The sequence below is a fragment of the Rhinopithecus bieti genome, unplaced genomic scaffold (genome assembly GCF_001698545.2).
Source record: "Rhinopithecus bieti isolate Rb0 unplaced genomic scaffold, ASM169854v2 scaffold_14936, whole genome shotgun sequence".
NCBI lineage: Eukaryota > Metazoa > Chordata > Mammalia > Primates > Cercopithecidae > Rhinopithecus > Rhinopithecus bieti.
In genome coordinates this window covers 271,759-295,038 of record NW_016808811.1, presented here as the reverse complement: position 1 = coordinate 295,038, position 23,280 = coordinate 271,759, and the positions used below count along the sequence as shown (strand labels likewise).

Sequence of the window (23,280 nt, the reverse complement as noted above, 5' to 3'; positions counted from 1 at the left end):
AAACAGCTGAAGTAGGTATATTTTGATAAATGAATTCAACATTAAACTCATAGATTTTAGCAGATAAATCAGTGTTTAGAAAATATTGGAGCCATTTATTACCTCCATCTCTCATGCCTATTCTCCCATCACCTACCAGCTACATAATGCAAAGAGCACGCCTTTGGAAGTGGTGAATTGTGAGGAAGGGCCACTTTATTTTCTAGGATGGTGCATATTTTCCCTTCATCTCCCAATTTCTGCTTTACTGACTCTTCCCAGATATAAGTCCTTAAATGCCTATAAATTCTATTTTACAACTTTCCTGCTGCTCCTACGTGCCAGCATTTCATATAAGCTATATTAGCCATTTTCCCTCAGAGCCCTAAAAGACTTTGAACCTCACTACTTATTCCAACTTTCTATTTATAATAGCATCGCTAGAAGTGAAGCAAGGATGAAATAATGAGTAGAAAACATTTCATTTTTTTCTTGTAATCTGACCTCAATCTTCACAAACAGATCTTTATACATTTTCATAAGTGGCACATCTAAGAATTAAACTTTTATTTTTTTTTAGTATTCCAAACTAAAACCTTCAAAAGCATATTTTTTCTCTTTCGTGTTATACAATCTCAACATAACTTTCTTCTCACATATCCATCACAGTGTAAATGTATCCCTCTAACTCTGTAATAATGGGTTGCAAAGAAACCGTTTTATCACAAACAATCTCACAGGGTTCCTATCTCTTCAAGAAAGGAGGCGGGCAGTGATGAGGCACGCCACAGAAACACACATTCCGTGAAGAATGAGGAGGAAGGCAAAACCTGAAGACCTGACAGGGGTCTTTTCTTATCTTCCCCCAAATCTGCTGCACCTGTCAAAAAAAATGAAGCAAAGAATTGAGGGAAAGCCACAAATAATTGAAGAGAAAAATCAGTGTTTTCCTTTATGGGTTGCAAAATAAGGTTTACCAATCTGAATTATCTTGATGGTAGTTTTTAAAGAAATTTGTCTCACAGGTGTGTACAGCCACATGAGGACTGATTAACCTTCACAACCATTCGTGAAAAGAGGGAAAGGTTTCTGACAATTTTGGGTTAAAAGATTCCTCCTAAGTAATTGGTGACATAATGACTCAGTAAAATGAAGACTCAAATGCAGAGGAAGAGTAACTAAGTGAGAAGAAAAAAAGAAAGGCTATGTAAAGTCACTTGGAAATGAAGAATGATTTTTCTGGCTTCTGATAGGGTGCTGTAGCCAAAAGCTTTGCTTTCCAACTAGAGTACAAAGAGGCACAGGAAAGAATTGCCACTCTACTCTTCCAGCACTTGATCTGGCACAGCTCAGGGTGTTTTTTGAAACAGACTTTATTTTTCAGAGCAGTTTTTGGTTCACAGAGAAATTGAATGGAAAGTACAGAGGGTTTTCATATATCCCTGTCTCCCCCTGCCCCCTACAGTCCCCTCTACTGTCAGCAGCCCACACCAGAGTGGTACATGTGTCACTAGTGATGAATCTACCTTGACACATCGTCACCAAAGTTCACAGCTTACATTAGAGCTAACTCTTGTGTTGAACATTCTATGGGTTTTGATAAACGTATAATGACATGAATCCACCATTATAGTGCAGACTGGTTTCACTGCCCTAAAAATCCTCTGTGCTCCACCTTTCCATCCTTCCCTCCCTGCTAACTCTGACTTAATAGACAAATCTGGTGTCAAGAGGAAACAAGGGCTTTACTCATAATTTTTTCTCCATCTTCCCCCTTCTGAAGCACATCTAGTTTCTTGGAAAGGCTGGGTATTGGCAAAGAAACCCTCAGCTCTGTGTGTGCACAGGTTCATACCAATGAGCAAATGAAAGAAAGTACTTTAGAGCCAGGAAGGAAGCCAGGTGCAATGGTCTGAATGTTTGTGTCTCCCAAAATTCATACATTGAAATCCTAACCCTCAAGGTGATGGTATTAGGAAGTGGGGCCTTTGGGAGGTGATCAGGTCAGGAGGATGGAGCACCCATGACTGACAGTTGTGCCCTTACAAAAGAGACTCCAGAGAACTAGCTCTTCCCGTCTACCACATGAGGACATAGTCAGAAGTTGGCAGTCTGCAACCAAGGAAGAGGACCCTCACTAGAACCCAACTATGTCGGCACCCCGACCTCGGACTTCCAGCCTCCAGGACTGTGAGAAATACATTTCTGTTGTTTCTATGCCACTCAGTTTATGGTATTTCGTTATAGTAGCCAGAATGGACTAGGACACCAGGTGTGGTGGAAAGAATGTGGGCTTGAGAGACAGACCTGGATTCTTAATTTTTTTTTTTTTTTGAGATGGAGTCTCACTCTGTTGCCCAGGCTGGAGTGCAATGGCATGATCTTGGCTCACTGCAACCTCAGCCTCCTGTTTTCAAGTGATTCTTCTGCCTTAGCGTCTCAAATAGCGGGGATAACAGGCACGCACGACCACGTCCAGCTAACTTTTGTGTTTTCAGTAGAGACGGGGTTTCACCATGTTGGTCAGACTGGTCTCAAACTTCTGACCTCAGGTGATCCACCCGCCTCAGACTTCCAAAGTGCTGGGATAACAAGGGTGAGCCACCGTGCCTGGACCACCTGGATTATTCTTTTGCCTTCTCCGCTTACTAGCCCTGAGGCTGAAAGTATTTAAGATCAATGAAGAGTGACTTAGGTCTGAGTTGCAGCTTCCTTATCTATAGAATAGGATAATATCTGCTATGAGAAGGATACCTGAGACATTGAAATAAGATGATTATATAAAGTGTATACAAGCACAACATAACTTCCTTCTCACATATCCATCACAGTGTAAATCTATCCCCCTAACTCTATAAAACTAGATTGCAAAGAATATTGCATGTAATATTTTTCCTTTGCCTCAGAAATGGGTAAACAAAATTTAAGAAGAAGAAAACTCCAGGGTGTGAACATCTTGATAAACATAGATGGACTCACATTAATTAATGCCACTGGACTGGAATCAAAATCTGTGCCTATTCTGGAAAGTAAAATTATTTGCACAAACAGGCATAGCAGGTCTCATTCAGTGAATAAACAGCCACTGATCTCCCTGTGCCTAACTGAACGTACTTCTCTCTGCTCACTCGTTTACAACTGATCATTAGGCGGTGTGAGGGATTAGCTATAATCATGTATTGTTCACAATATTTCACACATTATTCATTTAAAACTATGTATTCTTTCTTTGGAGTTAAAAGTCAGTTGTCGACACTTAAAACTGAAGATACTTGTGGAGGGCTGGCAGGAGCCCCCAGCAGGGAGCATTATGCATATTCTATAACTCTGCTTCTGAAATCTGCACCAGGGCTTCTGCAATTTATGTTTCCCTTCAGCTCAACCAGGTGCCTTGTATCCAACAAAGGGCAATTCCTGAGAGTAAATTGTGCCTTGTTATTCAGCAGGACTTAGGATAAAGGTGATTACCAGCTGTAGTTATTCAGCGACATTTCATTTCTCCTCTCTCAGACTCTCCTTTACAAAGCTTTCTGCCAGCAGCCCATGACACCTTCACCTCCACCACCCCAACACCCGTGGAATAACTTCTAATTGTCTGCCTTTCAAAGAAGTGAACTCCATAGCTGTCAACGTTTGCTGTACTAATTGTTTGTACATTTGGAGTTAGCTGAAAGGGTCCGGAATCTTTCAAGATGATCTGTCTCTTTTGTTAACTTCCTCTTATTCTTGGCCCAGATGTGCTTAAGGAAAACCTGGCTGAATTTCCTCTCCTATTTGAGAACACCTAGGGATGAATCAGTGAAGACCACAGTTTTCTCCCTGGGCCCAGCAGGCTATTCCTTTGAAGGGTATGTCATTCACAAAATGCTAATGTTTGTTAATTCTGCGTAGTGAATACACACCTGTTTGTTATATTATTCTTTGTCCTCTTCTGTATTTTTTAAAACATAGATTAAAATGAACATGTTATATGAAGCAATTCTTGGTGTTTTCCATCTTTGTGTCTCTGCTCGTAGAAGTCCTCACAAAGACGAAGAGGGCTGCTATCAAGGTGGACAGAGGTCCTCTTGAGAATGTGGGTTCTCATTTGTATCCAACCCAAGTTCATGGCAAGGATCAGAATCATTGAAAATAATAGAATCTGGTCATGTAATTCTTTTTATACACAGAACTGGATTTTCCCTCCAAATTAATCCTTTACCAGCAGTGGATGGGCTGAAAACACAGACACTGAACAGTTAGCTCACTTCCATCTGGCATGGTCATGTGAACACTTTGGTTGGCTTGTTTTTTTAATGAAGTGATTTTTAATGAAGCAAGCTGTGAATTTAATGGATACCTTCAAACAGCTTCTTTGTATCTAAGCTTTAAGTAACAAAGCAACTGCCAAATTAGCCACCAAAACAAGAAACAAATTCAAGACTGGACGACTGCAGGATCAAGGATTGCTGGGGTGTGGTCATCAGACATGTCATCTCCACTGCTGGCACAACGTAGGGTTCCACGTGTACACGTGGAGGCAGGTGGCCCGAGGGATGGCCTGCTCCGCGACCTTGTCAGAGGTCAAGAAAGTGCTCAGCTGACACTAAAGCACACTCAGGTGCAAGATGTTATAACTGTACTCTCACCACCATACATGCTGGTGCACTGTCTCTTAGAGGTTCATTTCCCTTGTGGTTTTGAATCAATCATTTCAGCTCACTTATAATGTGGGCACAATGGGAAAGAGATCATTAGGTTCGGTCTATAATACCCTGAAAGGAAGATGAGGTGTTGGTAGAAAGAAATGCACAGGGTATTAGAGAACTCTTTTAAAGGTGAGAGAAGTCACCCAGTCCTGGAACCTCAACTGTAAATGCAGGAAGGAATGCAAGATGGCGGAGGGCTGGGTGTGTGCAAGCAAAAGGCAAGGCCTGGGGAACTGAAGACAGCATGTCCCACCCAAAGGCATTCAAATTCCTCAATAAAAGTACTGATCCAATACAATGCACTTATGACATGCTATGATACTGGTCCAACTAACTTACTCACGAGGCTGCGTTAATGGGTTAGAATAAACAAAGGGGCTTGTCTGCCTTCATATAAAGAATGGAGTGGGGTCCTCATGCCTATAAATCTTCTTGAAGCACTTTATATCCCTTATGACATAATTGCTTAATTACCCCAATGCCACAAGTGTTTGCTGATGAAAGTGAATACTCTGAAACCAAAACTCGTATTTTTACTTCAATGAATATTAAAAATCAAAACCAAAACAAACCAACTATAATAAGAGACCAGCAATGTCCCCACCTAAGTCTCATGTGTGTACATATATGTGCATGTGTATATATATATAATCTCTACATAATCTATCTGTATATATTAGGAGCTAAGTGAATTCTTGAATCTATTAAATAGCAAGTGCCAAGGTACAAAGTAGTTTCTTCGTATCTGTTCAACTCTGCTCCCCATGGTATACCTGCAGATTACGCTGAATCCTGGGCACACTTTAAAACCATTGTCCTCCAGTGACTTCATAAAAAAGATTAATAAATCAACAAGTTTGAAAAAAAATCCTTAATCCTCATCTCCCTAGCTTTATATCCCATTATTCTGGGTAACTGCTATGTGTGAAAACATGCTCAGTTTCAATTTACCTAAACCTCTGACTCACAGGGAACAGCTTTTAAATTGTTCATACAATTCTTAACAATCAACTGGTTGTGTGTAAAGGAAATAGGAATACGGAAACTTAATCACTTCCACTGTGAAAAATCACTGTGTCTCCCTGATCAGAGGAAAATCAGATCCTAGAAGGCCTTTCCTCCAGATTCCCACTATTTCCTGGCTGTTTCATTTAAATCACAACATTGTTGAGCTGATCTATAACTTCATGAGTTTTCCGGGCAAGGGTGGATGTTATGAATACATGTCTTAGGAAAGCCTAGTGGCAAATATTCCATCACTAGAAACTGACGTTATAAGCATGCCATTTGCTCATCCTAAGATGGGCTTCCTTGGCAAACTGGTCAATCAGAAATGCATTAATGGCAAAAGGCTGTAGTCAAAGCACGTATTTCAGGGGAACAAGTCATGGTATTTTTATGTATGTTACATTTGCTCTTCCTTTTTGCTATCTACATTTTGAATGCTTTTCTTTCAAGCTTTGTGTGATTGGACTCAGACCTTATGAGATTTGCATTAGCTGGACTTTATCAGAAATTCATCCACATCTGACTAATATAGATGATTGCAATGTAGTGCTCTTGGGTTGAAACTAGGTCTTGTTATACTGGCTTACCTTGCACCAAGAAAATATGAATAATGATCCAGTAGAATGTAGTAAATAGATATCTACTAACCATAAAAGGATTCACCAATATTTAGGGTAAAAGAGACTAAAAGATTTAGACTGGCCATGTAGGTAGGTAGGTAAGGTAGGTAAAGTAGGTAGAGAGGTAAGTAGACACACACAGTCAACTCACTGAGGTCTAATTATACGTCATACAATATATCCAGTTCAAGTGTAGAATACACATTTTTTGAACAATAACTTTTAGTCTTAAATAGAGACCAAAAGATGTCATGGAGAGCTCTTTGCTCACCCTCTTTCACAGGGAAGCTCAGAGAAGTTGAACCAACCCACACAGATGGCCAGTGGCTAAGTGAGGAGGGCATGCCCAGTTTGGAGGTTCCAATGAAAATCAGCCCATTGATTTGCCATCATGAGTAGAAACTCACCCTTACGGGCAGAAAAAAAGACTTCACATAGCAGCCAGTGTATATACAACAGCCCTGGGTTCCAGCCCACTTAAAAATGAACATCCAACTGTGGGCTGCAGAGATAAGAAAAGGAAGTGAAGAAATGTCTTAGGAATGGTGGCATGAAGGGGGATGAACAGTTATGCAGAACGAAGGACTGAGAGGGTTTATTGACAACTGGAAGTCTGAGGTGTTAAAAGTAATTCCAACCAATGTTAGTGTTTAGATGCTGACAAATAAAATTTATAAATGACTTTCTAAACTGCCTCCTCGAGCAACAAGAGCAGTTATTGTCACATCGATTTTGAAATTAAATGTTATGGAATTTCCTTGCTTTAATGAGAAGGCAGATCCAACTGGTAAACAAAGTAATGATTAAGCAATTAAAACAATACAACTGAGAAATAAAGTAACACTACTACTAATCCTTAACCCAAATAGGCAGGTTTTGCTGATTTGCTTAAAAAAAAGATGCATGTTTATCTTGAGGTGAAAGTATTGAGAAGAGATGCTCACTAGGAATAAACTGTCCTCTGATAAAAGGGGAAAAGTCAATTAGTAATGTCATTTGTTTAAAACTCTGCCTGCACCTGGTTCTCATTTGTCCTCCAGCTGAGAAACCAAAGACAACTTCTTTTTATTGCTTGTGGTCAAACAGCAAGTTCGTTTTGCCATGGGATGATCAAACGGCCAGCCTCCTCCAGCTTGGGAAGGTTTGCCTTTCACTTTCAACTTGTTCAATCATCATTAACTCTGAAAATTGTCACATTCCATTTGTGCAATGAAAATTTCATCACTGGTGACCGTTTGGGTGAAGTTTTTGTAGGCAAGGCCCTAAATCTTGTAGAGCACCTCACACATTCTCAAGGTCATTTGCCTTGTTTCCTTGTTTAATGACAGTTGCCTAAGATCCAGGAATGAGTCTGTGACCTGACATCAGCAACTCTGAAGACCCCTGTGTGTGGGTACATGTTACCCTCTCTGAGACTGAGAGAGATCACTGGGTGATTTGCCACATGGATTTCATCTGAGAAAAATTAGGGTATGTACATGCATGTGTGCACACACAGATACACACACACCCTACTTTGTTATATATTACGTGCATATACACTGGGATTTTTACCGGGGAAGCACTAGTTAAAAAGATTGCTAGATGAAGTCTATTTCAAAGCAGGGCTTCCTCACTCCGGGAAACCTGCTTCCCTGCAATATCAAACTGGGGAGGTTCCACAAAGTTTCTGAAAAGGAGAAATAAGCTTCTTTTTACTTTTGCCATTAGGCTTGAGAAATCTTCAACTCCTTTGTTTATTATTTAATTATATTTCCCCCTCTGCAGATAAGTTCTAAAATGTTAAATTCCAATGAATCTGGAACAAGACCAAATTCCCCACAGGCCCTTTCTGAATATGAATTTCTGAAAGTGGATGTCAAGTGGCAAGATGGCTAAATTAAGAGGTCACTAGATCCCGACTCTTAAGCAAAGCATGGAGTGTACTGGGGAAAGTCAAATAAGTTTTGTGCCATTTGCCAAGTAAGTCATAATAGCTAAAACAGACCCCGGTTATAGGTCTTGATTTAATTTTCAAGGTCAAACCCAAGAGAATGTATATACAGAGCTACAGAGCTCTCTAGCATCTTAAGCCTGGGCACTAACACACGTATTAAATAGTCCACAAGAAGCGCTTCTTGATTTCCAGCACTAGTTTTCCTTCCAGGGCTTCACTGAGTTAGCTGTTGAAATAAGGAGGTTAGGAGCAGGTCCGAATCATAGACACAATGTCTTGGCTCCCTTTAGCTATCTCTGGCTCGTAATATATTAAAATATTTACTGTTGCCAATATCCAACCTTTTTTTTTTTTTTTTTTTTGAGGTGGATTATTGCTCTGTCACCCAAGCTGGAGTGCAGTGGCGTGATCTGGGCTCACTGCAAGCCCCGCCACCCGGGTTCATGTCATTCTCCTGCCTCAGCCTCCTGGGTAGCTGGGACTACAGGCACCCACCACCAGGCCCGGCTAAGTTTTTTGTATTTTTAGTAGAGACAGAGTTTCACCATGTTAGCCAGGATGGTCTTGATCTCCTGACCTCATGATCCGCCTGCCTCAGCCTCCCAAAGTGGTGGGATTACAGGCGTGAGCCACCGCACCTGGCCAAGAGTTCAATAATATTAGGTTATTGGCTGAAGGAAGTTTGTGTGTAATTTCCCAAGTGAGATATTTTTATTCAAACACTTGCATATGTGCCCTGTATTCTTTCAAGTGTTTTATAATATTAATTCCTTTAATCCTTATAGTAATTGCAAGAGGTAAAGTAACAAACCCGAGATCACAGAACCCAGGACGTCTACATCTATATCCATTAAACTATAGAGCTATACTTTTTCATGAAGACTTCTCAGGATATGCAACCCAAATGCCCATTTATCTGCTGCTTCAAGTTGGTCAGATGGTGTGCAAAGAGAAAGATGTTTGATCTGTTTGTTCCATTTCACAGGGATTGAAAAATGGAGATCAAGTCTCTAAACTGGCTGTTTCTCCTTATACTGATTTCTTCTACTTTCCTTCTACTGATGGATCCCAAGTGAGCTAGCAAGCTCTCCCTTCTGTGTGTCTGTCTACATCTCTCTTTCTCAGACACACACACACACACACACACACACGCACGCACACACACTCACATAGCTATTACCGTGCTTCAGTAAAGCTGTAAAGCTGTACAGGGCTTGAGATCTAGGAATAAAAACAGACATCATTTGCTCATTAGAGCTAAGTTTTCAGGACGTGCCCCACTTACTGACCTCCACTAACGGCCTGGGTTTGCGCTCGACTGCAAACCTGAAGTGGCAGAGTTCACAGTAGCTGGTGTTTGAGGATGACAGCCAGTGCTCCAGGCAGCTCCGATGAATTGTCCCCAAGGTCCCTGTACATTCACATGGAGAGAGCAAGTCCTCTTGGCTGCTGCCCTCATGGCAGATCCTGCACATCGGCCGGTCATTGAAGGGGCTGCAAGAGAAGGAGGGGCACCTGCTGGTCACAGGGCTGGAAACCTCCACCAAGTGGATGGCCCTCTAGCTCTTGTCCTTTGGGCCCTCTGCAGAGGCAGCTGTTTTAGGACCTCTTAGATCTACACTTGACCTTGGCAGTGGGGCAAATGGTTCTGGGCACTCTAGAGCACTTGGGTCATCTACTTGTGACAACACAAAGAAATAGGGGATTGTCAATATCAAAGTAGCTGGGTGTGGCCCAGGATCAAAAGTGAGTGAAAACAAGCAATGGATATTTTTGCCTTGAATATAGATGTAGTTCAGGTCAACTACTAATCCAAAAATCAGAACCACCCTTCACCATTAAGAAGATAAATTGTTTGAAATGACAAATGGAATCTTTTGGACCAAACCAGGACATGTTTGTATACCCTGAGGTTCTTTTCATTTCTCTTTTCAATAGGGTGGGAAAATGAGAGGAGGGAAGTTAGTCAGCAACCAACCCTGCAGCCACTATACAGAACTGCAGTCTGAACCACAGCACAAAGCTGAGTGGTGGATTGTCCTTTGAGCTTTCACAGGATGCTCTATGGGATGCCAAAGATACCAAACTGAAAGTTAGTAATGAGTATGTCCTACTGAGGTAGCCTCAGTCTAGAGTTCTGCCTTTAATCTGGAAAAACCACTCCTACACATTTCATGAAGGCAGCTTAGTGTAGTTAGTAGTTCATGGTGCAGGGCTGGGTGGCTGGGTTGAAACCTTAACTCTGCTGTCTATCACCTGGATAACTTTGGGCAAGTAACTTCATCTCCCCGTATTTTAGTCTCCTTATCTCTAAAATGGAAACAAAAATGGTGCGTTCCTCATATGGTGACAGTGAGCATGTGAAAAGATAGCCCAGATTGGAAACTTAGAATAGGGACCAGCACACAGCAAATGCTTAGTTAATGCTAGCTACTGTCTCTCAAGGAAAATCTCGGGCCAGAGAAAATCAAATAACTTGGCCCTCATCATGTAAGTCAGTGGCCAATGGAAAGATCACACTAAGATGGCCTCATTTCTTGGGAGGTACCCTGCCCTGGGAGAGGACCATGCTTCTCTGATGAATGTCTTATGTTGCTTCTGCTGTTCTTCATTGGGCAATAGATTTTAAAATGTGTCCTCATGATATGTGACAATCCTAGGCCCAGCCTCTTTACCTGCCCTCCCTTACCTCTCTGTATGCCCCCCAAAGATGACAGTGACCCAGGCACATGCCCCTTCATCCTCCTGAACACTATCTTTGGTCCAAATGGAAACAGCCACGGAAGAACTGCTATTTCCCAAAGGCCTTTCCGAGAATGATCCTGGTAATGAGTGAAGGCCAAAAGGAGATTGAAAAAGGAAAGGATCTTCCTCCCACTAGCCTGAAAGGCCTACTTGTGCCCAGGAGTGGGAAAAGAAAGTTGACAGGTTTTTTTAAACTCATGATTCTGGGCTTCCTTCATTTACATTGAGCCTATAAAACTCTGAAACCTGGTTTACAGTACCGCATGGTGGGAGAGCAGGTAAAAATACCTGACAGTCAGACAGACAGACAGACAGACACACACACACAAACGGAGGCTCACAGGTCTCAGCCACGTCAACCATAGCCTGCTCTTCCTGGTCAAGTGAGCTGTTTGATGCCTGCAAGGGTGAGTGGGGCACATCAGTCACCCAGTTTCAGTTCACAGAGGACCAAAGATAGTCACTGCCTCATCCTGAGTCCTAACCAATTGTTAAAAGTTATCCAAGAGTCAGAAAATTACATATTAAATGTTTTTCTATTTTTTCCTTTGCACTAGCAGCACAGATTTTAAATGGAGGGCATATGGGCAATGTTCACAACATGCATCAGAGTGTGATTCCATGTCTGGGGGCCACCATGCCCAGGGTGGGATGCCACTGGTAGTCCTGCTGCGGGCACATGGATCTGTGGGTCTGTGTCTACACCAGAGGGGTTGACTGATCACTCAGACAGAGGTAAGAGAATAAGGTGTGAATGACTGGTCCTATGTTAGAGGTCAGAAGTGTCAGCACTGACACTAGGGGGCAAGTTTAATGTTGACCCACCTTCTAAGTGCATAGGTTAGAAGTCCCACTTACCCATTCTGAGAAAAAGCTGGAGAAGCCAAGGAATTCCTATTAGCCTGGAAGCCCATAGCTCCCTATCCAACAAGAGCACAAGAGGAGACAAAGTGCTGGTCAGGATAAGTGGTCTCCAAGCTGCTCAGAGCCTGCTCTCTGGCTTTAGTTCATCACTTGGGAAGGCTGAGGAGGTTTTCACAATAGCACTTCATAGGGCAGAGTGTGTGTGAAGGGTCAGGGATGGGGGACCATTGAGGCTGAAGGAGGGGACAGCAGAAGAGACCTCCAAGTGATGAGAAGAGACATGCCCAGGAAGTAGCCCTGGACAGCGCTTCCATCAGGCAATGCCAGTCCACATGCACACCAAGAATGTCACTTCAAAAGTTTTGCCCACAAATCCAATCACTTTGACTCAGTCGCCTGAAATCAGATACCTTCTTAATCCTGTTCCAATAGGATTACCTTTGTTACCTACTGGAGACAACAAGAGAGCAATTACATAACAATGTCAAAATAACAACCCCATATCTTGTGGGCTCATTCCCCTCCTGGCTCTTTGTAAGTATGACTTTAAGGGGAAATCTCAATAAGGTGAATTTTAGCTTTATATTCTATTGCTATAGAAACGGCAATGACAGAACTCGTGTAGTCTTTTTTTTTTTCCCAGCACCTCCTCTCACCTGACACAAAGACCTGAGCACTAATTACATTCCCGTTAGCATTTTCCATCTGACAAAGAGTTCTCTGGATCAATTACAGATTCATTTATTTTAATTGTGGTACTACCTCTGGGTGGCAAGAGTCCGCACTACTGTTGACAGCAGCTGCCCGTCCTTGGCTGAAACTTGCATGACATACTGCGGCTGCCCATTCACTAGGCTGCCACAATCCTCCACCGTCTTCACCACGGGCGCAGCTGAGCTGGTGCAGTCTGGCAGGACTTCGGGCAGGTGACTGCAGCGGCTGGTTGTCATGGTAACAGACAGCAATTACTCTGCTAATGGCTTCCACATTCATACAGGATTTCCATCTAAGAGAGATCAGAAAACAGTTTACTGGGGCAGGGTGGTTAACAGAAAATGGAGAATTATGGGCCACCAACATCATCATCATGTCATTATTTAATATAAATAACAGGGGTAGCCTAGATGTGGCACATTATCTTGTTACCATTTAATACAAGTGTGCACACACATGCACACACACCCACAGAGCCCACAAGAAACAGTGGATATGGTATGAACAAGACAGCAAGCATGTTGGTGTATATAAACATTTAGGAGCCCTGCTTTCCACGAGGGGACAGAATGATGATTCTGAGGCCCAGATCTGAAGAGAAGATAAGCAGTTCCTTGCTGTGTGCCAGAGAAGCAATAAGTCTTTGTTGACACTCTCTAAAAGTTACTAAAATCATTACTAAAAACATTCACAACTATTTTTTCTGGTAAGCAATTTATTCTCCATGCAGTTTCATTCTGAGATACTAAGATTAAAAAGACAGAGAAAGAAGGAAGAAAATAAAATGAATTTGGCCAATTATTAATAGCATGTTCTAGGACAATATTTGCCAAACATGAATCACTCAATGACTGTACTACTTTTCGACTTTTGTCATATCTGTTGCATAATAAAATTTTCTACTCAATACATCTTGAAATTAACTTCCTTTAAAAATGGAACCTATTTTAGCTTTGTCTTCCAGTTATTCATGAAATGAGTTTAATGAGCTTTTATTTTCTAATGAACGTGACAATAAATACATTAGCACGATGTCTTGTTTGTGTACTACCTAAAATGCAGACGTACATGCATCATTATAGAGAAACACATAGGTGAACGTAAGAAAGTAATGAATGAGATCTCTATCACCAATTAAACATAATCCATTACTAATAAGGGCCTTACCTCCTAGGCACATGGTTTATCATATAAACCACAAGGAATTCTGCTCCCCATCTGTGTGGTGCAGGCTTGGGTCATGACTTCAAGTTCAAAGCAGTCAGACCCACTTGAGTGAGGAACCCCACTGGATTCAATAATAGGTTTGCATGTGACACATAAGAAATAGAGGTTTTTACAGAAACTTGAAGGAAGAATTCTGTCCAAAGGTGAGATGACACAGTTTCATGGCTAGGAGTGCTAGCCTGCTCACCTCAAGCTCCTGGGCTCGACATGGCCTGGGCTCAGTAGACAGCAGCAGGATTAGTTGATGGACTGAGCTCACATCAATAACCCATTTAGGTGGTCAAGGCTCAGACTTAAATAAATGAAATATCTTGTCATTTGCACAACCCCAAACCCCAAGAGGATTCCTGTAATTCCGCAAGGGGTTGTTTTCTCCCAGATATTTGTCTCTTCTTCTTACATTTTCCTTGATCCCTGTGGTTCTGGAAAACAGGATCTTCCCAACTTCAGAACAATGTGCATCAACTGTATGTTCTCAGGGCAAAATGCAGTGTTTCCTGATGAAACTGACAGTTTCCCTCCCGACAAGCACATGTCAAGCAGGCTCGACTGTCCAAAACAATCGGACGTGACCATCATCCCTTCCTTGCTGCCGAGGTGTCTGGCTGGCCTTGCACCAGCAGCCTCCCTTTCCCACCCTCATTGGCTGCCTGGAGTCCTCTCACGATCTGCGTCTGCCCTTGCCCAGCAGCCCTTCTGAACCCACAGTGGGGAGATGGCTGTGGACTCCAGTCCTTGTCTGAGACCTGATGTGGGGGCACAGGCAGGGTCTGCCCCACTCATGCCATTTTCACGAGCAGCAATACTGAATATTCAGCACAGTCAGTTAGTTGGTATAGGGTACAGTTTTGCTTCTTAAATAGGATTTTTTGCTTTTTTTTTTAAAAAAAATCACAGTGCAATTAGTATACGGTATGTTATAAAAACTATGGAAGAACACAAAGAAGACAGTAAAAGTTACTCATAATCCCACCATTCGGATAACCCCAGTAAACTTTTTGGGTAGATATCTTTTATATTTTGAAAGGGTTGGCAGGGTGGAGTTGATTTGTGACCGGGGCCAGACAGTTGTTTCGTTTTGTTTTAAAACTGAGTTATGGTAGCTTTCAGACCGAAAACAAAGAGATGTTAAAAGACCATCCACTTCTAAAACTGTGCATAACTCCTCTCCTCTGGCCCGCCCTTACAAAACTCCATTGACATAATTTTAAATTCTCATAATGCTTCACAGTCACAAAGTGTAACTTCCTGGCACAACTCTCTTGCTTCACAAGGCAGCCACAGATTAAGAGCCAGGGGTGTGTTGGCAGGAAAAGCAGACACAGTGACCTTCTTGCCGCATGGAATCATTATGTCTAGAAGAACTCTGAGAGTCTATTTTCGGGTTTTGCATAACTCCAGCTCAGAGGGCCAAATACTCCCTCCCTATACTTGATGGAACTGGAAGACGGTAAGGAGGGGGTGCACAGAGTAAATAATGGGACCCAGGGCTGCCAGTAGTTAAGCTACCCTTAGTGAATTGCCTGTCACCCAGGCACATAATAGCCCCAAGTTCACACACTTGTAACCTAGATTAAGTCCTCGTCAAAGGAAGTAGTTCTAAATGTGTGACCTAAATCCACAATAAAATGCCCTTAAAAATATTCTAGAAGCAGAGCTTCCCTTAAATTCATTTTATATATGTAATTTCACTTCTGGATGATTTCATTTCTTCTTTCACAGGTAAAAGGGATATTATCCACCACCGGATCAGTTTATTCCATTCATAGTGGGTGCTGGGCACTGAGTTTAGCATAAAAGAACAAAAGGAACCTCACCTTGCCTTCTTCTACAAGCAAGCCCTGGCTCTTTCTCTTGTGCCATATCTGCAGAACCCTGCATTCAAGATCCTCTAAGCCCTAGTTCAATTTAGGACCTAACTAAAATGATAGTGCAGTTCAGCATTCCCTGAAAAATATACCAGCATGTCTTATGTATACCACACATCAGAATAATCTTAAGATTCTAAGACTGGCATGCCAGCAATGAGTCCCATCAGCCCTGAAAGACCGTGGACTTGAATTAAAAATGGGGTAAGAGGGATTACACAGAGCATTAGCATTCTTGATCATGGTGGGGATGGCTGAGTTGGTTCTAATCTCAGAAGAGTGGATCTAATCACCTACTCAGATGGAGGAGGAAGAAAGGAAGCACACTCTGCCCTGATCTCAGTGAAAGGGAAGCCCAGAGGCCTAGATGCAGCATGGGGCAGTCAGAAGTGGGCCTCACAAGCTGCATGCACCAATTGGCATGCGTATGTTGCACCTGGGGCAGTGACAAATGGCCCACTGCATTTTCCTGTTTAGTTCAGAGCCACCTGGGAAAACAGCAGGCTGTTGCCGAGGATGCTAGAAAGAGCTGAGCTGTTGGTTTGCAGTCGAGCACTGGTCTTCTACTGAGCTTTCTGCAAAATTTCAAGCACTATCTGACTGCTTTCTTATCAATGCCACTGCCCTCCTCTTGTGGTAAAGTACTTCCCAGTCTACCCAAGAATTCTCTCTGGGAGGGAGTGGTGTACGTGTAAACTTAAAACATCAAATGGCACTGGTGGGATGGGTCATTTGCTGGCCAGGCTTGACACCTTGCATAATTTCTTTTTCAGGCTGAGAATAAAACATGATTTGGCACTGGCCAAACTCAGCTGCACACAGTGGGAGGAGCAGGAGTAGGTGGATGAGAGGGAGACAGTGAAAACAGAGCGGGTAGGCAAATAAATGAAAGTCTGATTAGGGAATTGCTAAAATAAAAAGCCTTGTCTGTTAAACTGTGACCCCTGAAAAGGACAGGATACAGGTTTCACAAAAGCAGGAGACCTAACCAGGTGGTAGTGATTCATTGCTGCATTTCTGAATAGGTTGCCACTGGTAAGTGATTTCCATGGGAACATGGCTGGCATTATGAGGATGCGGCCACAGGTCGTGGGGGAAGGGAAGGAAAGCAGGCTCTGCTCACCTCAGCAGCCCCAAAGCTCCAGGAGAATCATGAGTTAGGGAAAAAGCTCTGTTGTTGGAGGCACAACATCAAAGCCTACACTCTGACTTTCTACTCACCAAAGCAAATCACTCAGCCTCTCAGACTTTTCCTGAGATTTCCTGAATATTTGAAATTAGGGTACTAATATATCCTGAGCCACCTCATCTGGTTGTTTGTGAGGTCTAAAACAAGATAATACATATGAATTCACTTTGTAAGTAGGAACAAGCCATGTACAGAGAAGTTCGAACTCTATTATTATGTTAACCTTCATTTCTGCTCTTTTTCTAGCCTGGGATATATTTTATTTCTGTCTTTTAAAACTGTCTTTCTTCATGTCTGGTCAACCTCTGATGTACCTTTTGCATCACACCTGAACTCTGACATTGACCATGCCATCTCTCTTGGCTAGGGAGAACAGAGGGAGCCTCATCCTTGCATGCCCACTTCTCATTTTCTTTGGCCCTATGGCCTTCAGATCTGGAAGACAGGTTTCATTCTTCTATGAAAATGCTTAACAAAGATATATGACAGGTGATGGGACGATCTGTGCAGCAAACCACCATGGCACACATTTACCTATGTAATAAACATGTACATCCTGCACATGTACCCCCAAACTTAAAATAAAAGTTGAAAAAAGAAAAACAAAGATATATGAGGAAAACCTGCTATGATGTTGGAGATACGTGGGTCTATTTGTTAGAGCAGCTACCATTATCTTAACCTTAACTAATCTAGCATGTGATAAATACACTAGAAAATAAAACACAGGCCAATTCCAAGGCCCTTTTCAGGCCTACTTGTATCTGAACTACATTTTCGGTGCCAAGTCAACATTAGTCTCTTAGATGGAGGTCAAGAATTGGGAGAAATCTGTTGTATTGGCACCTCTGTTTAGGTAGGAAAATGACTCAAAAGGTTTAAAGGTGAAAATGAGAGCAGGAGAATGTGAGTGCTGGTTGGCACTGACGTGGTCATGTGAGCTGCCTGGACAGTGGTCTAAGCAGGCCCTAACTTGGAGGCAGTCTGGAGCAAGTCCAGACCTCCACATTCAACCTTCATACCCAATTCCAGAGATTTCAAGAAGTAATAACATACTATAGAAATGATCCCCAAAAGTAATGAGTTTAGTAACAGGAATAAAGTTTCAGTCCAGCAAGATGAATAATCTCTAGAGATCTGCTATACCTATAGTCAGAAATAACATATTGGACACTTAAAACTTTGTTAAGAGGGTACATCTCATGTTAAGTGTTCTTACTGCAATAAAATACAACTTTTGAAAAGAAGAAGAGGTAGGCTCCTCAGGTCTCAATATGTCCTGGAAGGATCCTGTGTTACCTCTACAACCAGAGTTGGCTGACAAAGCAAACCAAAGAAGCAAATTCATTTATTCTTCCTTCCATCCATTCACTATTTTTTTTTTTTTTTGAGAACTTATTAGGTATTCCTAGGAAGTTTCTGGTGGTGCAGGGTCCAGCCATCTCAAATCCTACTTTACATTTCCCGAGGAAATATGGAGGCCACCAAATAGTCTGGAGAAGTCCCCAGACCTTCACTGGGGTGGCAGAGCCATGAGGACCTAGCACTTTTCCACAATCAATTGTGTCCTTGCTCATTCAGGGGAAACCACCTGAAGCCCTAAGTTTGGGGACCGACACTGCACAACTGAGAATGGCTAGATGTTTTTCTGCTCCCACAGAGTTCTGCGTCATTAATGCTGGTCCAGGATCCGTAAGTCTGACCTTAGTTTTACATGAGTGAATCTGCCTCAGAAAGGATTTTTAAATGTCCTCTGTGAGAGGCTGCATACGTAGGGAGCACAGCCTTCTCTAATGAGACTGATGAATGGACAATACAAGACGGTCAGTGACTGAAATGGGAAAAAAATAGCAATTATGGTCTGTCCAGGAACTTTCCTCTGTGAGTTAGATTTTTACACTTTGAATTCTAAGAACAGGCTCTGAGAATAGGGATGCTGCTCTTTGATAGAACATTCCCCTGGCTTTTCAGGCATGCTATAACCAGACAGTGCACTGCATGGCTGATGAACTGACTTAAGAGTATCTTGAATGTTCAGAGAAAATGAGGGAAGGCAGGAAATCACACAGTGACCTTCCTTTCCAATGAAAATAGGGCAAATGACTAATTTCAAAACCATTAACATGGAAAAGCGGCATATTTCTTCTGAGAACAGGACACAAAGGCTCTCCAAGGAGATTGCTGGGACATGATTACCAGCAACATTTAAGTTTTCAAAAATGCGCCAAGGAGGCTATTCACTAAGAATGTGTAGCAGCAAAGTGGCTGCTTCATTAAACTTAAATAGCCACGGCAGGGCTGTGCTTACAGACTGCGCTACCAAATTATACATTTCTTTTCTGGATGCTTCACTGACCTCATTATGTGGAGCACAGAATTTGTCATTCCAAATAAAGTGACCATCCAAGTCTTTACAAACATGTCCATCAGGCGCTTGACGAGTCTGCAGAGTGAAACACTGGCCAGCCCAGTGAATTTTTAAAAATACTTCTCTTTTTGTTGCCTCATTATTTTCTGCTAGGTGCTCACTGTCACACTTACAGGGCACAGTTAAGCAGTAAGCAGGTGAAATGCCTGTTTCTTGAGCAAGAGGGAGGTTTTGATTTGGGGGTAAAGGCATATTCCTGAGAAATGTATAAACCCCAATGATGAATTAGAGGGAGAAAAAAAACCTGACCAGCATAAGACAAGTTGGATCCAGAGAGAGTTACCATAATATGTTCCTAGTGTACTACCTTAAAGTTATATTCAGAGTTACTTATAATTTCTCATCCACGTGATTAATTCTGATTCTCAGTCACAAGAAGTATCCAAAGTATCAGCCAGATTTTTTTTTTCATTTAAAATTACTGTATTTTCTCTTCAGCCAGGTAAAATCCTCTAGTTCTGTTGAAAGCAAATCAAGTAACAATTATCATATTTAGACATATTTTTCCCTGAAGAAGTACTTATGAAATTAATTCTGATTTTGGAGGCTATACATTTTTCATTTAATTTTAATTACATAGATGAAAATGGCAATTAAAAATCCCACAACAGCCCTATGTGTTCAAAGACACAGCGACAGCTGAATTGCACTTGTAAATAACAACTGGCTCCTACACACGGAGCCCACTGAGCTGAGGGAGGGAGTTGCATAGATGAGTTCTGGGCGCTCGGGAACAATGAGGGCACATCAGAAAAGTTTAAACATCAAGTTCAAAAATTGGGAGGAGCAGGGAAAACATAATGAGACTTTCATGGGACATTACTCAGGGATGAAAATTTAAAATGTACTATTCAAATGATATTCAGTGTGACCAGCAGCAAATAGCTACCTGTCCAGCATGCGTAAGGAAAGGCATGAAAGGTACAGCATGCTGGCCAGGATATCTGATAATACGAGAGAAAACATCTCAGTCACAATGAAAGCTAAATATGTTCTAAGGACTGAAGGCTCCCAATTTGTTTTTGGGCTCACACACATTTTTTAAAAATCAGCATCCAAGTGAAAGCCTACCATGAAGGAAGTTGATTTGGGATTCATTTCCAAGTTGTACCTCACCTTTCTCTGCATAAGCAACCCAGTATTAGCTAGATAGATGTGCTAATTCTTAACCCAAGCCTCCAGAAGCCTAGAATAAAGCCAGTAGTGAGCTTATTTTAAATCAGGATTCCTTGGAACTTTCCTCTTCCCCATTTCACCCAGACCACAGGAAGGCTGCAGTCTTGTCCTTCGGCAGGGCAGTCTAAACTCTGCATTCCATCAGCCTCAGGTAGGCTGGGCCTCCCTGTGCGTTCCCTGCAGCACTTTCAGGCCCACAAGGACCCCCAACACATTTGACTGCATTACTTTCCATTTACACACAAGGATAAGCAAAGTCACTCAGCTTGCCAAGGCATACCAAGGCAAGTGCAGATGAAAGACTAAACCTTATTGGACTTTGCATTTCATCCCCCTCCTAGGCATGATAGATGAACTCTCTATCACATGCTACATAATACTAAACATCCTCAAAACACCAATTGTTCTTTCATGTATGTTCTACAGAAACAAACCTGTCTTGAGTGTTCCTTCATGGCCTTTTCACACATTCAGCTTTTGAGCAAGGAGCTGTCTGGGACCCTTGGGGTTGAGGAGACTGAGTTCTGGTTTTGGGTCAGGGAGTCCTGGCTTTGAACCACCACCCAGCTGCTTGTCAACAGGAGAGTTACTTGATGCTGAGCCTCAGTTTCCCCCCTGAGACTGAGGACCAGAGGTAGGTGTGAGCCTGCCACATAGAGGACTCTTGATAATGAGAAGTACTTAAGTCTGTAGCACACCAGGATGAGCTCACAATAATGGGGCCGGGGTAGGGGTACAAGAGGCCCCTTCCAGATCCCACCTCTAGGCTCCTCACTCAGCCCACCCTCCTCTACAGTTCACATTACCCCTGCCCCCATCTTCCCAAGCCAATAGCTCATGAAGACACAATTACTGACATCTGCTTTGACAGTCTCGTACACAGGTAAAAAAAATCACAGAAACTCCCTCTGGAATTACTTTCCTTGGTCTTAGACATGGCTTCCCTCCTCTAAACCTCAACACACATAATCACATATATATACAAAAAAAAAAATAGATTCTTTTTGATTGGCCATAAAATGGGTCCAGTCTTTTAAATAATCAAGATATAAAACAAGCACAAGAACAAAGTAACACATAGCCAAGGACCGAGTTACCCGAGATCACTTTATCACTTGCTGTCTGCACAGTCTGTATCCTGGATTCTTGTGGACCATGAAATGGATGGAGAATAGGGTCTCTCTCTTGGTGATGATACTTATTTTCTAAGTTCCTCAATGCAAAGCACTTATGAACCTCTTTAGGGAACCTCTGAGGTGCTATTTTTTTCTAACTGGAACACATGCCCCTCCCTGCACTTGCTCCCTGGCTGGGACCTGCCTGCCTGTATGGGCACAGCATGCATCACAGCCTCGGTGGCTGCATCAGTCCCCTGCATCTTGGTACAGGGTGGCCTCTCTTCCACACCCCCACCCTTTGGAGTAGTGGCTCCATCTGGACTTTTTCAGTGGGAGGACCGGCATGCTGTCTCCACAATCCTCCTGGAAAGCCAAGTGTGTAAGGCCTATTAGAAACGCCCGCAGTGTGTCAGCTTACACAGAACATCCCCTTAAGTCACTTAGACACTCAGAAGGAAGGTCCTGAATCAAATATCTGTGTTGTTCTGTTGGTTTTTTTTTTTTTTTTTTGGTAGGCCCTGCCCTGCCAAAAATAATGGGTGAGGTTTCTTACCCGGATTCAGCCTGTTTGATAGAAACAAAAACAACTATGTTGAGACTGAATTAAATTATTATCCAAGGCAAAGTAACTAAATAATATACAGAGGTCTACACTTATACATTTTCATCTGATGATACTTTTCCTTCAGGATAGACAAAAAAATTACACTATTAATAGCAATAGTGTGAGTGTATTTTTCTATTTTCATAGCACTATTCATTTTCCATCTTCTAAGTACTTAATAAATACAGTGGGCCTTTACTGCCTTCTAGGGTGAAAATAACACTTATGCCCCCACGGAGCTCATTCATTTGTTTTATGGGCTAAAAAAATCTCTAGCGTGTCACAAATTAACACAGTGTTCCCGATGACTGTGTTTTATTCTTGAATCTCCAATTTCACTAATAAATGTGAAAAATACATGTAGCCAGATAAGTCCCAGGAGACCAGCCACTGCAGATGCTGAAGAAAGCAAGTTATTCCAGCTAAGATCAGCAGTAACTTCAACACCAGAGACTGTTGTTTCCCAAATTCTCCTCCAATTGCCTGTTACAAGGCAAGGAACTTGGTTTCTAGTGACCAAAACCAAAAAATCCAACAGAAATAGGTTTAAGTAAAGGAGATCGTCAAAAAAAATTTTTTTTTAAATGTTGAATTCTCAGATATTGACCTTTTCTAGTCAGAGCTCCTATCTTGCTTCTAGGCCATGGACCCCCCACTATTATCCCTGCGAGAGACTTTTTTTTTTTTTTTTTNGAGACTGTTGTTTCCCAAATTCTCCTCCAATTGCCTGTTACAAGGCAAGGAACTTGGTTTCTAGTGACCAAAACCAAAAAATCCAACAGAAATAGGTTTAAGTAAAGGAGATCGTCAAAAAAAATTTTTTTTTAAATGTTGAATTCTCAGATATTGACCTTTTTCTAGTCAGAGCTCCTATCTTGCTTCTAGGCCATGGACCCCCCACTATTATCCCTGAGAGAGACTTTTTTTTTTTTTTTTTTTGAGACGGAGTCTTGCTCTGTTGCCGGGGCTAGAGTGCAGTGGCCGGATCTCAGCTTACTGCAAGCTCCGCCTCCCGGGTTTACGCCATTCTCCCGCCTCAGCCTCCCGAGTAGCTGGGACTACAGGCGCCCGCCACCTTGCCCGGCTAGTTTTTTTGTATTTTTAGTAGAGACGGGG

General features: G+C 42.2%; 1 protein-coding gene across 2 annotated transcripts in view; it reads right to left on the bottom strand.

The window, feature by feature from the left end:
- Positions 1-458: 458 nt before the first annotated feature.
- Positions 459-23,280, bottom strand: part of LOC108538898 (E3 ubiquitin-protein ligase MARCH3-like) — a 127,071-nt gene continuing 104,249 nt past the window's right edge. For both annotated transcript variants that reach the window (XM_017887228.1, XM_017887229.1), the window contains exons 2-4: positions 12,603-12,846; positions 9,521-9,725; positions 459-859 (exon numbers count right to left, since the gene is read on the bottom strand). In XM_017887228.1, coding sequence (XP_017742717.1) covers positions 725-859; positions 9,521-9,725; positions 12,603-12,790 — 528 coding nt within the window. In that variant the 5' untranslated portion in view covers positions 12,791-12,846 and the 3' untranslated portion in view covers positions 459-724. The remainder of the gene's footprint in view (positions 860-9,520; positions 9,726-12,602; positions 12,847-23,280) is intronic.